Genomic DNA, 18,912 nt, shown 5'->3' on the forward strand with positions numbered 1-18,912 from the left:
GCCAGCGGGGCCTGGGTGTGTCGGTGGACCTTGGCCCGTTGGCAGGCCGTGCAGGTGCTGGTCCAATCGCGGACGTCCCAACGAAGGCCGTGCCAGACGAATCGCGCCGACACCAGCTTCTGGGAAGCTTTCCGGCCCGGGTGGGAAAGGCCGTGGAGGGAGGCGAAGATGCGGCGTTGCCAGGTGACGGGCACGATGGGGCGAGGCTGGCCTTGGGAGACGTCGCAGAGCAGGACAGTGTCCGCGAAGGGGATGTCGGCCAGGCGGAGGCCCGTGTCCGCCGCCCGGAGGGCTTGCACCGTGGTGTCGGTGGTTTGGTCCGCCGCCATAAGCGCAAAGTCCACGCCCAGGTGGACCGCGTTTGCGCTGGCCCGGGAAAGACAGTCGGCCACGGCGTTGTTTTTGCCGGCGACGTGCCGGATGTCCGTGGTAAACTCCGACACGGCGGAGAGGTGGCGCTGTTGGCGGGCCGACCACGGCTCCGTGACCTTGGCCATGGCGTAAACCAACGGCTTGTGGTCGACGAACGCCGTGAAAGGTCGGCCCTCCAGGAGGTGGCGGAAATGGCGGACGGCCAGGTGTAGACCGAGGAGCTCCCGGTCAAACGTGCTGTATTTGAGCTCGTTCGGCCGGAGCTGCCGGCTGAAAAAAGCGAGTGGCTGCCAAACCCCGTTCACCCATTGCTCATGTACGGCGCCCACCGCGTAGTCGGAGGCATCCGTGGTGAGGGCGATGGGAGCGTTGAGCACCGGGTGAGCGAGCAGTGTTGCGTCGGCGAGGGCCCGCTTTGAGCTTTGGAAGGCCGCATCCATTGCTGCGGACCAGGCGATGTCGTGCTTGGCCGGCTTGCCCCGGAGGGCTTCGTAGAGGGGCCGCACGAGTTGAGCAGCGCGGGGCACGAAGCGGTGATAAAAATTCACCATTCCCAGGAATTCCTGCAGGGCCTTTATGGTGCGGGGACGCGGGAACGTGGTGATGGCCTCGACCTTGGTTGGCAGTGGCACGGCCCCGTTCTTGGTGATGTGGTGGCCCAAAAAATCAACGGCCGTCGTGCCGAAGTGGCATTTGGCCGGGTTGACGATGAGGCCGTGCTCGCTGAGGCGCCCGAACAGTGTTCGGAGGTGGAGGAGGTGCTCAGCCCGGGACGTGCTGGCGACGAGGATGTCGTCCAGGTAAACGAAAAGGAACGGCAGGTCACGCAGCACGCCGTCCATCAAGCGCTGGAACGCCTGAGCCGCGTTCTTGAGACCAAACGGCATCCGCAAGAATTCGAATAAGCCGAACGGCGTGATGACTGCCGTTTTAGGGACGTCGGCCGCCCTGACAGGTACCTGGTGATATCCCCGTATGAGATCAATTTTCGAAAAAATGACCCATCCCGCCAGACGGGCGGAGAAGTCTTGGATATGCGGGATCGGGTACCTGTCGGGGGTGGTAGCGTCATTGAGACGGCGGTAGTCGCCACACGGGCGCCATCCACCCCCCGGCTTTGGCACGATGTGCAGTGGCGAGGCCCACGCGCTATCGGAGCGCCGCACGATGCTGAGGTGCTCCAACGCGTCGAATTCGGCCTTCGCCACGGCGAGCTTGGCTGGGTCGAGGCGGCGGGCCCTGGCGTAGACCGGCGGGCCTGTGGTTGGTATGTGGTGCTCGATCCCATGCCGTACTGCGACGGCCGAAAACGTCGGCCGCGTGAGGGCCGGGAACTCCGTGAGCAGGCGAGCAAACTCGTTCGCCGCCGGGACGGCGCATGCCAGCTCGGTCGGCGCGGAGCTGCTCAATGTGCATACCAGGGAGCTGAAGGTTTCGGCGTTGATTAAACGACGCCGTTGGACGTCCACCAGCAGTCCGTGTGCACAGAGGAAGTCGGCGCCTAGCAGAGCCATGGGCACGTTTGCGGTTACAAACGTCCAAGCAAAGCGTTGGCCGCCGAAGCAGAGGGTGACGTTGCGCGGGCCGAAGGTGCGGATGGTCGATCCATTGGCCGCAACCAAGGAGGGGCCGCAAACCGCGGATTGCCTGTCCTGGTCAGAGGCGGGTATGACGCTCAGTTGGGCGCCGGTGTCGCACAGGAAGCGCCGTCCGGACGCTTTATCCGTGATGAACAGTAAGTTGCCCGTGTGGCCGGCGCTCATGGCTGGTAATGAACGCCGGCCCGGCCGTTTCCCGGCCTGCCGAAGGTGCACGGGGGTCGGCATGTCCGAGCCTTCTGTCCGAACCTGGCATGATAGTAACACCACACTTGGTCAGTTGGAGGCCCCGGTCGTCGTGCTGGAGGTGGTCGGCTCGGTGTAGCGGCCGCCAATTGCGTCGGCAGTTCGGTCGTCGACCGTGCCGGGTACTCGGGCGCCATGGGTGTTGCGTCGGACGGCGGTGGGTCCCATGTCGCCGCTGCGATGCGCTGTCCTGCGGCGGAGATCTTGTTGGCTTCTCTGGCAAGGGCCCGGGGATCTGTGATCGTCGTGCTTGCCAGGGCGAGGCGTACCGGGTTAGGCAGCTGACGGAGGAACAGCTCCCGGAACAGGAATGCCGGAGAGTGCTCGCCGAGCAGTGAAAGCATGTAGTCCATTCGCTCGGAAGGGCGCGTGTCGCCGAGCTCGGGCAGGTCGAGCAGGCGCCGTGCGCGCTCCGCCGATGGGAGGGCGAAAGCGTCGAGGAGAAGCTTCTTAATCGCGCCGTATTTGTCAGCGGCTGGCGGGCTCTCGAGGAGGCTCAGGGCGCGGGCCGCGGTGGCCGAACCGAGCGCTGCTACCACATGGTGGAAGCGGGTGTCGTCGGCCGTGATGCCTCGCAGGGCGAACAGGGAATCCGCCTGTGCGAACCAAACCGCCGCGTGAGCCTCCCAGAAGGTAGGCAGTTTAAGGGCGACTGCCGTGTCCATGTCGGTAGGTCATCAATGAAGGAGCTGGGGCTCCCACGTCGATCGGAAGAATGGACGCGACAAAAAGCTGGAATTCATCCGAGTTGCTTTAATCAAACCAAACACTCAGGCACTCTGAAAAGCCCGTTTATCGGGCAGCAATATATATACATATTATCCCGGAGCGTTTGCCCAGGAAAGGCGAGAGGGGGCGTGGCCCAGCGTCCTGGCTGCGGCCTGGCAAGTTGAGGGCGAGCCTGCCCGGGCGTCCTGGACGAGCCCGGCATGGTGATCGCTCCGCGTCCTTGATAGGTGCAAGGCGATTGTGAAAACCCAGCGGTAGCCGCTACACTCCCATTATTTTTTTTCATTTTGTGGAAACGCTTTGTTAAAATGTTTTCCATCCATTGTGCTTAATCCAGGGATGGCAGGACATCCTAGAGGTGTGTACACTCACCGCTGAACTGTCTAGCTTGGGTTTGAATACCCACCCAGGTATAAACCATCAACCGCACACGAGGTCTATCAAGAGTATGATCCGTTTGATTGATTTGCTTGTGATTCATTTATCCCTCTCTTTAATCCACGTATCGTGACTCAATCCCTTTGATGTGTTCAGTTGCGCATCATTCAGGAGCACGTTCAAGAGCTGGAATTGACAAACGGACACCTGTCGAGGCGTTTGGAGAAGCTCAAAGCAAGCCGCTCTACTCTCCTCAGTCAGCAGTAGCTGTGGACGCTTCATCTGGCCTCATCCGCAAGGACAACAGAACATTATGGCTAATTAATATTTTACAAAATTAGCTAATGGTGTAGGTTTTGTAGCAGGAGAAAGTGCTTATGTAAACCCTGCTGTGATGATATACAGCTTGGGTTCGATTTTAGAATAACTTTACAAAAAGCTCTAAACGCAAACACTTTAAAACTCTTAATCTTGAATTGATCATGCCGTACAGTCTCCTTGGCTAATATCGTTTATTTCTGACTGACCTAAGATATTTGAAACCTTAAAGTAACCCCTGAACCCCTCTGCCCCCAACTCCTCTTCACCCCCTTTCCACTCCCACAACATGTATTCCACACTTGGAGTAGCTGCGCACCAGAGAGATAACTTGTACCTTTTGCCGTGCGAAATTAAATAGGTCGTCCTTTTCAAGTGGTCAGACAAGGTGAGACGTAAGGTAACGAGATTGTATGGAATCCCAGTGCTGCGTTACCAACTGATTTTAAGCTTGTGAAATTTGACTCTTTGAAAAGGGGCCATCTACATATGATGTACGCAAGTTTAGAGAAGAGAAAGTGCATTGATAAAAGTGAATTCGAGGAGTTAGAGTGGATTGCCAGCAAGTGATGTGAGATGAGGAGAATGTATGGAACATTTTGAGGGAGATGGGGACAGATTGGTGGTCAAAATTGAGTGAATTTAACTCAATTGGAAATTTGTTTAGACTATCGGAGTATGAGCGTGTGATGAACATCTAAGTGGGTGGTGGGGGAGATAGGGGTATGGTTGGAGCTGGGAGATTCCTACGCAGTTTACTTTTGTTGAGCAGTGGAATGGTCCAATGATGTTGCCAAATGTAAGTGTCAAATATAAACATTTTGATGTATGTATATACAGTATATATATATACAGGGTGTTTCAAAAAAGTGGACTATTTGAACGTTTTATTGTAGAAAAATTACAAAAGGTAGCAAGTTCAATGATACATCGATGGAAAGCATGCACCATGCCATTTTCAAATCACTCATACTGCTTGTAATTGACATTTTCGATGTGTGCCCCACCTCTGTTCAAAAAGGCTTTGATCCTGACTCCGAAATTCTCAACAACTCGTCTGCTAGTGGCTGGAGTGGTAGCCTGACGGTAGTCCTCCACCTTCTGCTTCAGGACAGCCAGGGTTCGAGGTTTGTTGGTGTGAACTTGACCTTTGGCAGCACCCTTGCGCAGATTACAGCAAGGTCTTACGCCAGCTCCACACTGATCTCGCTCAACTACTGTCTCCAAACCAACTCGGGTGATGTGAGATGAGGAGAATGTATGGAGCATTTTGAGGGAGGAGGGGCAGATTGGTGGTCAGAATTGAGTGTATTTAACTCGATTGGAGATTTGTTTAGACTATCGGAGTATGAGCGTGCGATGAACATCTAAGTGGGTGGTGGGGTGGGTGGTTTCACCTGCAGTGTGAGGACGGACCCCACCTCACACTGCAGGTGAAATCATCCACTTGCTCCACAAATTGTTTGAAATGGTGTCATCAGCCTGGCACAGCGCATGAGTGGGTGCCCCACAGCCCTGATTTGAATCCATTGGATTTTCTACTTCTTTTGGGTGCTGCCAAAGGTCAAGTTTACACCAACAAACCTCAAACTCAGGCTGTCCTGAAGCAGAAGGTGGAGGACTACCGTCAGGCTACCACTCCAGCCACTAGCAGACGAGTTGTTGAGAATTTCGGAGTCAGGATCAAAGCCTTTTTGAACAGAGGTGGGGCACACATCGAAAATGTCAATTACAAGCAGTATGAGTGATTTGAAAATGGCATGGTGCATGCTTTCCCTCGATGTATCACTGAACTTGACACCTTTTGTAATTTTTCTACAATAAAACGTTCAAGTCGTCCACTTTTTTGAAACACCCTGTATATATATATATATATATACTGTATACAGACTGTAATTTGATCCCACAGTTGGATGCAAACAAAATTGCCAACGTCCTATCTTGGCATTGCTAAGGAGAGTAATGATCATAAAGATGAGTTCTTGTTATTGGTTTGACATATTTACAAACTGTCGGTACGTTTCTGTGTGAAACAAATAATTCGCTTTGCCTAGCTGTATTTATCATGAGGTGGTTGTAACTTTTAATCCCTGAGTATTAACAATGACACTTTAGGCCAGGGTATGCAGAATGTTTGTGCGTGTTTGTGTTGTTTTGTGCGCTCGGTACATCATCGTATGTCTGTAGTCTGTCCGTAGTTTACTCGCAGTCGGACTGCTTGATGGTGATAGGTAGTGCTCGGTTACCGTTCGGCTCTACCCAAAGCCACGTTCCTGGGGACGAACTGGAATCAGTTGAAGATGGAAAAATGTTTCCACACATTATGTTTAACAGCTGAATCTGCTCGCATGATGAATCCTTCAACTCGTCTAATTGTGCGGAGTGCATTCATTTATTTATGGTTCTACGCCCCACGGGATGCGTGCGTCCATTTTGTTCCTTTTGTTTTGCTCCCACCAAAATATTTCCTTCCTCCTTGTTTGAAGTTTACCTGACGTGGCGTTCGTTTCTTTTGGCACTTTGTGTTACCGTTATTGATTGGAGATCGGGAAAACTAATGTTTTGCAATGCCTGTTATGTGCCCCACCTGCGAAATAAACCTTTTCAAAAGTTATCTTGTTCATGAATGGCTAAGGAAGCTCCGCACTACCAAGAGAGAGAGAGAGAGACAGACAGACAGACAGACAGACAGAAAAAAGAAGAAAAAAAAGGTGGTGCAATCTACCCTAGGCCTTTTGGATGGACAAGACCTGAACAATGACAATATCATGTTCTGTAAGTTGGTAATCAGTGGCTAATGGTGGTTGTGACTTCGCCATTGTCCAAAGTTAATTTCTAGCGACATCTAACTCTGTATTTATCCTATCTGCCATGCAGTGGGAGACAGGATTTTGCAATCGGTGGAACGGAGTCCTCCTGGGGCTCGAAATATATCCACCTCCATTCTGGTAGGGGGGGAGGGGGGGGGGGAGATGTCACGGTTCATGGACCAAGTTGTGAAGTTTTCTTGTTCTCAAAGTTTTGTTTTGTTCTGAGGGCTCGTTTCAGGATCGTCACTGAGCTCCAAACAGCTTCCACTTTAGTTTGTTTGTCGTAATATTCTCAGGGATGGTTTGTATGGTCTCTGTAAGGTTCTTTTTATCATTCCCGCTGCTTAAAATTATCCCTGGTGCAATTTCTGCGCTCATCAGACTGATATCAGTGTCACGTGTTTTTATACCTGGTATAACAAGGGTTCTTTCTGGTTTATTCGTTGCCAGGATGATAGTGACCCAAAGCAATTGGTTGATTTTGTTGAAGAGATGTTGATCATTATTACTCCTTTAATACCAGGTGACTTTTATAAGTTTTCAGTTCCTCTTTATAAATTGTCTGACACAGCCCTTATGGTATTCTCATACATTCTGTCCAAGGATGCTCACATGTCCAAGGACATTCGTGGTTACTTCCTTCTTTTTTCGTTTTTACTTGCAAGAAGTGCAATTTATTTCTGTTTCACCAAATCTTTTGTCCATTGCTGATTTTAACTCCCACGGCATTTTTCTAAATTTTCTTTCCAGGAGCGAGGCTCGTGGAAGGGCAAGGTATAACTGTGGGACAAACATCATGGGAATGAACGAACATGAAAAGAAGAGGAGGAGGGGAATAAACTGAAACGATCAGGTAAAATGCGTCCATTCGGAAATGTTAATGGGAGTAGTAAAGATCATGGGTCGGAATTGGGGATGACAAGAGATGGCGGTGCGCTGCTTGCTTGAAGTCCGAGAGGAAGGAGTGTAACAAAACAGCCTCTGGAAAGCGGTTCCATAGACAGGAGAAGTGAGGAATAAAATAACGTAATTTCAGGCCTTGTACTCCAACATAGTCGATATGTACTCATCAGGGATGGGTTGGAATGGAATTTGATAGAAATGGAGGGCAAGAGAAATACAGCCCTGTGGTTCTCTGCCACCAAATTGCTGTTATCTCTCCTTCCTTATCCTCATTCTTGTTGTGTGTCTGCTCGAACTCCTTCACACAATTGGTGCAGTAACTGCGCCCTTGCCACAATCAAGGGAAATTTTCTCCCATCTGGCCGTGCTGATCTTGCACCATTTAAAGTTATCTTTCAGCGAATCTTTGTATCGTGTTTTGAGGGCACCAATTTATCTTTTTCCTTCTGAAAGCTCGCCATAGAACAACGCTTTAGGCAGACGATGGTTCTCCGTCCTCACAAGGTGCCCTGCCCAGTGCAGTTGAGTTCGGATCAGGTAGGATTTGATTCCGTCCAAACCTCATTGGGACAGGACTTCTGTGTTTGGGACTTTGTCTTGCAAGCGAATGTTCAAAATTCTCCACAGGCACTTCATGTGGAGGCTGTTCAAATTCTGCACATTACGACGGTCGAGTGGTGTCCAGGTCTCACAACCGTATAGTAAGGTGGACATTACGACTGGATCATAGACGCTAATCTTTTGTGAACACAGTCATGGGATGAGCCGGCCAAACGCAACACTCACTTTACTGATGCGTGATGTAATTTCGGCATCAATGGTACCATCGTTGCTGATGACGCTGCCCGAGTAGCAAAACTTCTCCGCAACTTTCAATGGCTGGCCGTTGACTGTGACCTGAATTCCACATATCGTGAATCTGGTTTTGGCTGGAGCAATACTTCAGTCTTCTTGATGTTCACAGTCAAGCCGGAGCAGTCAGGAGATCGTATGAAGGCGTCCATCAGGTGTTGCGCATCCTCGTCAGTATATGGGCAACAAGGGCGCAGTCGTCAGCGAACAACAGCTCTTTCATGGGGATCAGTAAGACTTTGGTCTTGGCTTTAGTCAGCATGGATTTACCAATGGGAGATCATGTTTAACAAATTTATTGGAGTTCTATGAAGCAGTTTCTCATTGGATGGATGAGGGAAGGGCAGTGGATGTAGTTTTTCTGGACTTTCAAAAAGTATTTGATCAGGTACCCATAGAAAGATGTTGACTAAGGTGAGGGCTTGTGGAATAGTTGGTATCGTACCTAACACAAGGATATGGAAACTGGATTAGTGATAGGAAGAAAAGAGTGGCTGCGAGGAGGAGGATGCCTGACTGGGAGGATGTAAATAGTGGGGTACCACAGGGACTAGTTATCGGGCCGTTATTATACATAATTAACATCAATGATTTGGACAGTGGGGTTAAGAATTGGCTTTCCAAATTTGCAGATGACACAAACCTTGGACTGCAGAGAGGGGGTATCAGATTCAGGAAAGTTCAATGCCGTACTTTAATGGATGACAAATTATTGGCAGATGGAGGAGAAGGATCTGGGAGTGGTAATATATATGGGTAGAGCACAGTTCCAAGCATATATAGGTAAAGATAACAGGGTTTTAGGTTGTATTGTAGGTGGAAAAATTATAAATCAAAAGAGGTAGTGTTAACACTGTACAGGTTAACACCTCATCTGGAATATTGTGTACAGCTTTGGTCACCACATCTCAGGAAGTCCATAGCTGCCAAAGTGAGGGTTAAGTGTAGGGTGACTAGATTGATCCTGGCCCTAACTAGACTAAGCTATGAGAAACAGCTGAAAGATTCAGGACCTGTTACATTATAAAGGAGACGATTGCGAGGGTAGCTGATACAGATGTTTAAGATAATGAAGGGTATGGACAGAATATTTTTTTGCAGAATGAACACTGACAGGACAAGGGGGCACAGTTTGAGAGTATGTAAGAGGATAGTGAGGATGGTAATAAGGTAGCAGTCTTTCTCTCAGAGTGGTGAATACATGGAATTGTCTCCCTGGATATGTATGGCAGTAGAGAGTGGATTGTGTTCAAATAGATTTGGATAGTTATTTGGAAGTATGTGATAGTGGAGTACTAAGATGCTGGCATGATTGTGCAGGCATGATGGGCCTAGCGGTGTCCTCCTGCTTCGAAGTCCTTGTATTCCCTTGCATACTATTTTGGTTCCCCACACAAGCTGGTACCCTGACGTCATGTAATATCACCAGCAGCCACACCATTAACCTTCCATCAATGAATGTGCAAGTAACACGTTGCCTTTCTCGAGAAGCATTTAATTTATACCCAAATTCACTAAAGCAATGACGAAAGAGCCATTTCGGTAACAACTGAAATTGCTTGGGTTGCTTCATCGTTCAGTGAAAATGTAGAAATCCTTTCAACACTCCCTTCCCTTTTCTCCACCTCCTGCGTTCCATCATTTCCTTACGTGTCCAACCCCTCTGATAATTCCTGGCAACCTCACTCAAGGCACGTGCCAGACTCTTTCATCTCGGGTAACCCAATAGTTTTTGTCTTTCGAATGTTCCCCCTTTTAATTTGATCTGTATCTGCGATCAATCATAATATCAATTTGAACCTGGTCTATATCTTTCTATATGATCCTATGATCCACATTTATATAATCCCCTTTTTTTCCTGTGGAGGAGCTTTAGACATTACATGCGTTATTGGAACATGTTTTTTTTTTGTTTACATGGTCGAGGCTAGTGGAAGAGCTTCAGCAGAATGGGATGGAACAAAAATGGAAAGCTTCCCCACCAACAGCAGAGTATAAGTAAGAGTGAGAGAGAGAGAGAGAGATGTCAAATAGGGTGGGGCAGAGGGGAAAAGTTCACATGGGAGTTAACAAGCCGTGCACAAGCTAAATGAATCACAGGAAGAAGAGGAAAGGGGAAAGCAGATATGAAACAGAAAATGAACAAATCAACTGACAACTAATAAACAAAAAAGGTGAGAGACGGGGGAAAAAAATCACAATGACCTGGAAACTTGGGTCTCATTGATCATTTGGGAATGGGGTCATTTTGGGAAGAAGAGATCATAAGACCAGGAGAAAGAGGCTTTCAGAGAGCAGTTGGAAGATATAGTCAGGAGGGTACCAGCTGGAGAGAAGGTTATAATTGGTGCAGATATAAACGGCCTTGTAGGACAACAAGTGGGTGGATATAATTTGGAACATGGAGGAAATGGATACGGCAGGGGAGATGAAGACGGTGAGTGGATTCTTGAGATTGCCCAGAGCCTTGAGCTATTTCTTGTGAATACCGGGTTCAGAAAGGAGGAACATCCTAACCGAAAAAAGTGGAGGTAATAGAAGCCAGATTGATTACATCTTAGTGAGGCAGAGCGACAAGAAGCAGGTTATGAATTGCAAGGTATTGGGCGAAGTGAGGGTGAACCAACATCGGTGGTTAGTAATGGACATAAGGTGGAGAAATAAAAAACAAAGATGAAGTTCAGAGAAAGCCAGAGAGTTACATGAGGATGGAAGGAGTCGAAGGGATATGGAAGAATATGAAAGAAACCCTGATCAATACCGCAGGGAGAACGAAGGGAGAAAAACCTTGTGGATAAGTGTGGGAGTCTGTGCAGTCGAAGATGATGCTGATCAGATACTACATGGAAAAGAGGAAATTAAGAGAAGGTGGAAAGAATACTTTGAAGGATTACTAAATGTGGACAATGAGAGAGAAATCCTGGAGGAGGTACGAAAATCTGAGGGACCCGTGAAGGAGGTGCAAGAGGAGGAGGTTAGAAAAGCACTTGACAAAATGAAAGTAAGGGAAAGCCTGTGGACCATCTGAAGTTGCGGTTGAGTTAGTGAAGGAGCTCAGAACTGAAGAAGTTAAGCGGATGGTAGAGTTGATTAGGAAAGTGTCGATTGAGGAGAAGATACCGGATGATTGGAGGAAGAGCATAATACCAATTTTCAAATAGAAAGGGGAAATCTTGGATTGTTGAAATTACAAAGGGATCAAATTGATGGAACATGTTATGAAGATACAGGAGAGTGTTGCAACTGTAATTTAAAATGGATTACATTTAATTTTTTTGTGACTGATCTACACATAATATCCCATAATGTCAAAGTGTAAAAAACATTTTTTTTAAAGAAATTTTTACAAAATAATTAAAAATGAAATGCATAAATATACAGTCACGTGAAAAAGTAAGTACACCCCATGTAAAGTTTTGACCTTTTTCAACATATTTCAACATACAGCTATTTGATCTTCATTTCAACAATATTGATAGATAAAGGTGATATAATTTTCTTTTTTTGGAAATTTTTATAATTTTTATAATTTCCAACCCTGGTGTTGGGCTAGCGGCTAGGATGCCGGCTTAGGATCCTAGGATCCTGGGTTCGAATCCCGGTTGATCGCTGAATTAACGCCAGGGGGGTTGACTCAGCCTGTCATCCTTCCGAGGTCGGCTAATTGAGTACCAGTTCACTGGTAATTCCCTGTTTGTCGTTAAAGGCGGCAAAAAGGGTTGGCGTCAGGAAGGGCATCCGGCCGTAAAACATTGCTTCAAAAAGGGGACCAAAAAACAACAACAACCCCAGTGCCCCAAAAAGGCCAACCCCCGCTTTGCGGGGAAAAATGGCCTCTAAAGGTGGTTATATTATAAAGGTGATATAATTTAACAATTATCATGAAACATTTACATTTTGTAGTTCATTGTATAATTTAAGCAAACATAAATGCAAATTTCGCATGTGGAAAAAGTAAGTACACCCTTGGCTCTAAGAGGTGGTATTGCCCCCTTTGGCAGAAACAACCTCAAGTAGGCGTTTCTTATAACTGTCTACCAGTCTCTGACATCGACTGGGAGAAATGTTTGCCCACTCCTCCATGCAGAATTCTTTCAGCTGTGCGATGTTTGAGGGGTTTCTTGCATGCACAGCTCGTTTCAAATCCCCCCACAACATCTCGATGGGATTTAGATCCGGGCTTTGACTTGGCCATTCCAGAACCCTCCATTTCTTTCTTTTCAGCCATTCCTTGGTGGATTTACTGGTATGTTTAGGGTCATTGTAATGTTGCAAGGTCCACCTTCGGTTGAGCCTCAACTTTCCGACAGATGGCCTCACATTATCCTCAAGCACCCTCTGGTACAATGAAGAATTCATAGTGGATTCTATGATGGTGAGCTGCCCTGGCCCTGATGCAGCAAAGCTGCCCCCAAATCAGAATATTTCCACCACCATGCTTTACAGTTGGTATCAGGTTATTGTGGTCAAATGCTGTCTTTGGTTTTCGCCAAACATGTCTTCTGGTACTGTGGCCAAATAGCTCTACCTTTGACTCATCTGTCCAGAGCACATTGTTCCCGAAGTGCTGGTCTTTGCCTAGGTATTCATTGGCAAACTTTAGTCTTGCTCTGATGTTCTTTCTGGACAGCAAATGTTTCCTCCTGGCACACCTCCCGTGTAGATCAAATTTGTGCAGCCTCTTTTTAATGGTAGACTTGTGCACTTTGACATCAACAGTGGCAAGAGCTACCTGTAGGTCCCGTGATGACATTCTGGGGTTCTTAAACACTTATTTTGGCATCTTGCGGTCTGCTCTCGGGCTGAACTTGCTGGGGCGGCCTGGCCTGAACAAGTTGGCAGTAGTTTGGAATCTTCTCCACTTGTAGATGATCTTCCGGACAGTCGAATGATTGATTTCAAATTGCTTGGAGATCTTTTTAAATCCCTTCCCAGACTCGTAGGCATCTATAACCTTCTTTCTGAAGGCCTCAGAGAGCTCTTTTGATCTAGGCATGGTGACGCCGCACACTTCAACAACAAAGAGCAAACCAAACTAAATGTCTGAGGTTTAAATAAGACAGGTTCCTCCAAGTCCTCTCTAACGATGTTCTAATCATTTGCACCTGAGCTGGTGCACCTGATTCTAATTTTAGGTATTTGAAGCAGTGATAAATGTCGGGGTGTACTTACTTTTTCCACATGCGAAATTTGCATTTATGTTTGTTTAAATTATACCATGGACTACAAAATGTAAAAGTTTCATGATATTTGTTATATTATATCACCTTTATCTATCAATATTGTTGAAATGAAGATCAAATAGCTGTATGTTGAAATATGTTGAAAAAGTCAAAACTTTACATGGGGTGTACTTACTTTTTCACGTGACTGTATATAAAGGCTTATTATATTATTCCAATGGAAGTGGTATATTGGTATTTGAGGCAGAAGGGCGTGCTAGAGAAGATTGTTAGGATCGTGATGGAAATGAATGCGGGAGACAATGCCATGGTCAGGACAATGAATGGGGACTCACAATATTTTAGGGTGGTGGTTGTTCTACACCAGGGTTCTGCACCAAATCCCTTCCTTTTTGTACCATTGATGGACATGCTGAGGCCTGAGTGACGACATCAGATATAGAGATCTGTGGGAGTTCCTGTTTGCAGATGATGTAGTCATAACAGCAGAGTCAAAGGAAGAGCTGCAGGGAAGAGTGTTGGAATGCAAAGATAACTTGGAGAGGCAGAATTGAAGGTTAATGCTACAAAGACTGAGGTGATGGTGTTTGGTAAGTCTGGTGTAGAGAGGGTCAAGATTGTAGATAAAAGGGGTGGAAAGCTGGTACAAGTGGCCAAATTCAAATACCTTTGTTCAGCACTGAAGGAAGGAGGTTGAGAAGCAGAAATCCTGGATGGAGTGAAGGTAGCACGGGCAAAATGGAAGGAGGTTAGCGGAGTCATCTGTGACAGAAGGATACAAGAAAATTGAAGGTTAAAATGTACAAGACGGTGATCAGACCAGTTATAGTGTATGGTGCAGAAAAATGGGCTTTTGAGAAAAATGGAAGAATTGCTGGAGAGGACAGAGATGAGTGCTTCGGGGGATTCTCAGAGTATCCCAGTTAAGGAATGAGAAGATACACATGAGAGATGGATTTGCAAGTATCACAGGAAGGATTAAGAGACAAGGTTGTGGTGGCTTGGACACATGATGAGGACAAAGGAAGAAGAACCAATCAGTAAGGCATTGAATGAGACATCTGGAGAGAAAAGATCAAGAGGACAACAGGGATTAAGGTGGAGGGAGGTAGTGCAAAGAGATTTGAAGAGTGTGGGATTGAGAGAGTAAAATGCGGAAGACAGCGGGGAATGGAGAAGGCGGATCTGAGTGATTGACCCCTAACTGTTGGGGTTAAGTGGCAGAGAAGAAGAAGAAGTTCATGAGTATGTGATGATTTACATTGGTAGATATCAGTGTACTTTATAATGAATTACAAGGACATTGTTAGACAATTTATGGAATCTGAAACAGAGATCCCAGAATCGTGAGTCAGGGGTTTAGATGGGCACATTAAACAGGTAAACCCCAATAAGGTAAGGGATCTTGATTGGTGCAAAGAGAAATCACAAACTTTAAATCTCTCTCCTCTCTCTACTTCTCTTTCAGTCTCTAGGATTCGCTATCGAGGATGGGAAGACAAAGCTTTGTGTGTTAACTTTGCAGCTTGTTTCCAGTGTGCACAGCAGCCGCTTGTTCTCTTGACGCAAGGCGTCTGATTTAAACACGATGTAATGCGACACAGACAAAATGATCTCAGTCTCCAAATGTCGAATCCTATTCTGAAAATAGCATTCTCCTAAAATTGGGTGTAATCTAATTTCTCATCGCATTGATAAACATTGCAAAGATGTACAGAATTGTCTTTGTTGTGTTCCCATCTGAACCCCTGGATTGTGATGCGGGAGCCCAGGTTCAAATCCCATCTACCTTATGTTTCTGCATTGTCTACTAAGGTCCTCCTTGTTAACCTCGCCCAAAGGTGAGAGCCCGCTATTGCGCCCGCTATTGCGGTAATCGTGGTCTGTGATGTCCTCAATATAATAGATCATTCATCCTCAGATCTAACATCATCAACATACCCTGCGATACTCTGAAATTAAAAGCTCTTTTTCTTCCAACATCTATTCTAAAAGTGTTCCAACAGAACGGAGTGCTCACGACCGCTTAACAACATGGTCGTCTCCATGTGAACAATGTTATCGTGGTACTCCAAGGAATGCTGTCCTGGTTGTGGATTTCAGTTTTACTCCATCAACTTGTGACAACAACTTCCCCCAAACGAATTGATTGTGTTAGCAGAATGGGGACCGAAGGTAGATTTGGCGACTGAAGCTGTTTACCCATCGATTTGGCGACCGAAGCTGTGTACCCTTCGATTTGGCGACCGAAGCTGTTTACCCATCAATTTGTCAATACATCACAAAACAAATTTGTCAATACATCGCAAAAACAAATTTGTCAATACATCGCAAAAACAAATTTGTCAATACATCACAAAACAAATTTGTCAATACATCACAAAACAAATTTGTCAATACATCGCAAAAAGAAATTTGTCAATACATCGCAAAAACAAATTTGTCAATAACTCACAAAAACAAATTTGTCAATACATCACAAAAACAAATTTGTCAATACATCGCAAAAACAAATTTGTCAATACATCGCAAAAACAAATTTGTCAATAACTCACAAAAACAAATTTGTCAATAACTCACAAAAACAAATTTGTCAATACATCACAAAAACAAACTTGTCAAAACATTGCAAAAACAAATTTGTCAATCCATCGCAAAAACAAATTTGTCAATAAATCACAAAAACAGATTTGTCAATACATCACAAAAACAAATTTGTCAATACATCGCAAAAACAAATTTCTCAATAAATCACAAAAACTAATTTGCCAATTTTTCCAAGATGGCGCCTGTACCACATGACCTATGACGTCATGATTAGCATTAACATATTCTACATGAGGAGGCGCTACTATGGTGAAAATTTCGTGCCCATCAGACCAACAGTTGCTGAGAAATTTTTTTTCACAATGATCAGATACGTGTTGCATTTGTCGAATTATGACGTCATAACGAAGGCACCGATGACATCATCATTAACATATCTTATTCCCCATGGGGAGTACTTGACAATGAGCCAGGTCTCAATTTTTTCCGTGGGATGGTTTCAGAGATATAGAGGTCTCAATTTTTTCCGTGGGATGGTTTCAGAGATATAGAGGTGCAAAGTTTTTCCAAGATGGCGCCTGTCCCACGTGACCTATGACGTCATAATAATCATTAAAATATTATACAGGAGGAGGCGCTCTTATGGTGAAAATTTCGTGCCCATCAGACCAACAGTTGCTGAGAAAAAAAAATTCACAATTATCAGATACGTGTTGCATTTGTCGAATTATGACGCCATAACGAAGGCACAGATGACATCATCATTAACATATCTTATTCCCCAAGGGGAGTACTTGACAATGAGCCATGTTTCAATTTTTCCCATGGAGTGGTTTCGGAGATATAGAGGTGCAACTTTTTTCGATTTTTTCCAAGATGGCGTCTGTACCACGTGACATATGACGTTATAATTATCATTAGAAAATTCTACAGGAGGAGCCGCACATATTTTGAAAATTTCGTGTCCATCGGTCTCAGTTGCAGAGGAATTTTTGTTTTATTCATACTTATCAGATCAAGCCTTGTACTTGTCGAATCATGACGTCATAATTAAGGCACCGATGACATCACCATCAACATATCTTATTCCTCATGGTGAGTACTTGACAATGAGCCATGTTTCAATTTTTTTCCATTGAGTGGTTTGGGAGATATAGAGGTGTAACGTTTTTCCAAGATGGCGTCCGTACCACGTGACCCATGACATCATAATTATGAATTTTAAAAAATCTACAGGCGGAGGCGTTCCTATGGTAAAATTTCGTATCAATCGGACCAACGGTTGCTGAGAAAAATAATTTTTAAAATGCAGACACGTATGGCACACGACACGGCACATGTACCCAAATAAATGCTTAACCGCGCTTTTCGCTTCGCGAGCGCAGGGTAACTAGAACGGCACTCAGTAGAGAGCATACCTCCACCTGGTTGGCCATATCACTCAATGGTGAAGAATCACTTAAAAAATTTATACTAGCTGGATCCGGATCCGGATCTTCACCAAAATTGAATCGATTCTTCCTTGTCACACGCACCACCTGTTCACCAAGTTTCGTCCAAATCCGTCCATAACTTTTTGAGATATCCTGCTATGTATCGTTTCTGGCACGATCTCCCAATGGTGAAGAATCACTTAAAAGATTCTAATAGCCGGATCCGAATCCGGATCTTCACCAAAATCGAATCATTTCGTCCTTGTCACATACGCTACATCTCTGCCAAATTTGGTCCGAATCCGTGCACAACGTTTTGAGATATCTTGTTCACAAACGGAGAGACAGACAGGGGTGAAAACAACCTCCATCCACCTTTGGTTCCGGAGGTAAACATGATTTCTCTAAAAGTTGTGGGCGGATTTGGAAGACATTTGTTGGATGAGTTTGGTCGGTGACAAGAACACGGCGATTAGATTGTGGTTCAGGCCCGGATCCAGATCCGACCTATCAGTGGGATACAAAACGTATACCTTTCATCCTGGCAGAGGTATGCTCCCTACCGAGTGTCTTTCTAGTTAATTCACGTACACCTGCACCCACTGAAGGTCTTCATCACCTGTCAATTGGTCATCGATGTAAACACCTTTAAATGTGACCACCATCGATCGACAACGTTTGCATGGTTGTGGCACAATGAACCTTTGCATTCTTCACGGAAATGGATTATCAAACCACAATGTGGTGCAGATCGATTTCGTGCTGATCGATCAATTACCTGATAGCCTATAAATAGCCTATAACTAATAAATCAAACCCACCAAACATTTCTTTGGCAAACATTTCATTGTTACTGCTTCATTGTTTTCATGAAGACGTGTCAATTGTTCGGTAACACCACGAGATGTTTAATCCCGGGATTATAATGGATTGTGTAAGCCTTGGGAAGGAGAAAATGGAAGGGAAGCAGAACAGACGCGTTTAAATGACCATTAGTCCATCCGGAAAGGAAAACGCCCTGGGAGGCTCCGCTCGTGTCCTCGTGTCGCCTTGAGGAACGAACACGTGATCGATATATTCATCAATGGAGACGTTTCAACCATGGACGACTATTCAGCCGGGACTGCAGGGATCTCGTGCTGAGAGTTGGGTACCATCCCAAGGGGTTGGGGGGGATTGGGGGTCGCTGAGGACGTCACGTGACAGCAATAAGCAGATGCTGAGACCATTTGGCGTTGATGAAAACGACGTTGAGTCACCATGTGCACGTCGTAGTCACGTGATGCCTCCCCCCCCCCCTTTTGGGCACGTGACGTGTGTCCCAGTCTGACGTTTGTTCTGATGTCTGTTCCAGACTCGTTCGGTGGTCGAAACGTCAGAATTGGGCACAAAGTGTTCACATCCATCGTCCTCGTGAATCATTGATCATTTTCCTCGTTTGTAAAAAACCGTTTTTAATACTTTAAATGAAGCGAGCAGTGATTTAGCCTGCTCGGGGGGACGGAAGGACCAACGTGCCGCATGCACACCCAGTCCAAGCAGC

The 18,912-nt window shown here is 46.1% G+C and overlaps 1 protein-coding gene across 5 annotated transcripts in view; it reads left to right on the top strand.

The window, feature by feature from the left end:
- The window catches only part of LOC137437989 (leucine-rich repeat flightless-interacting protein 2), a 107,396-nt gene extending 101,141 nt beyond the window's left edge, over positions 1–6,255 (top strand). For all 5 annotated transcript variants that reach the window (XM_068132813.2, XM_068132815.2, XM_068132814.2 and 2 more), the window contains one exon: positions 3,480–6,255. In XM_068132813.2, the coding sequence (XP_067988914.1) occupies positions 3,480–3,590 (111 nt within the window). In that variant the 3' untranslated portion in view covers positions 3,591–6,255. The remainder of the gene's footprint in view (positions 1–3,479) is intronic.
- Positions 6,256–18,912: the final 12,657 nt, after the last annotated feature.

The sequence above is a fragment of the Myxine glutinosa genome, chromosome 12, assembly GCF_964187855.1.
Source record: "Myxine glutinosa chromosome 12, kmMyxGlut1.1, whole genome shotgun sequence".
In the NCBI taxonomy this organism is placed as follows: Eukaryota; Metazoa; Chordata; class Myxini; order Myxiniformes; family Myxinidae; genus Myxine; species Myxine glutinosa.